Source organism: Eimeria mitis, genomic scaffold (assembly GCF_000499745.2).
Source record: "Eimeria mitis Houghton genomic scaffold, Emh_scaff984, whole genome shotgun sequence".
NCBI classification, from domain to species: Eukaryota; Apicomplexa; class Conoidasida; order Eucoccidiorida; family Eimeriidae; genus Eimeria; species Eimeria mitis.
Genome location: NW_013577232.1, coordinates 1,320 through 1,611, shown reverse-complemented (window position 1 = coordinate 1,611; position 292 = coordinate 1,320). Strand labels below are relative to the sequence as shown.

The following is a 292-nucleotide window of genomic DNA, read 5'->3' as shown; positions in this document are numbered from 1 at the left end:
AGCAGATGGTGCTGCTGCATGATACACTACAACAGGAAACAAACCTAATGCAAATGGACCTACAGAGAGAACCTGCGACCGCTAGTGGGGCTTTTCAGCTAGAAGAGCAGCAGCAGCAGCAGCAGCAGCAGCAGCAGCAGCAGCAGCAACAGCAGCAGCAGCAGCAGCCCACGCTGTGTGACTGGGGATGTTCACAGCTGTGGCCTTCAGGAGGGCCTTCAACTCCTCATGCATGCGATGAGACCCACCCGAGCTGCAGCAGCAGCTGCAGCAGCAGCAGCAGCAGCAGCAA

At 57.5% G+C, this 292-nt stretch overlaps 1 protein-coding gene across 1 annotated transcript in view; it reads left to right on the top strand.

Moving 5' to 3' along the window:
* EMH_0026730 (uncharacterized protein) overlaps positions 1-292 on the top strand; it is a gene marked incomplete at both ends in the record, with an annotated part of 5,860 nt that overhangs the window by 5,228 nt on the left and 340 nt on the right. The window contains one exon of the mRNA XM_013502661.1: positions 66-292. Coding sequence (XP_013358115.1) covers positions 66-292 — 227 coding nt within the window. The remainder of the gene's footprint in view (positions 1-65) is intronic.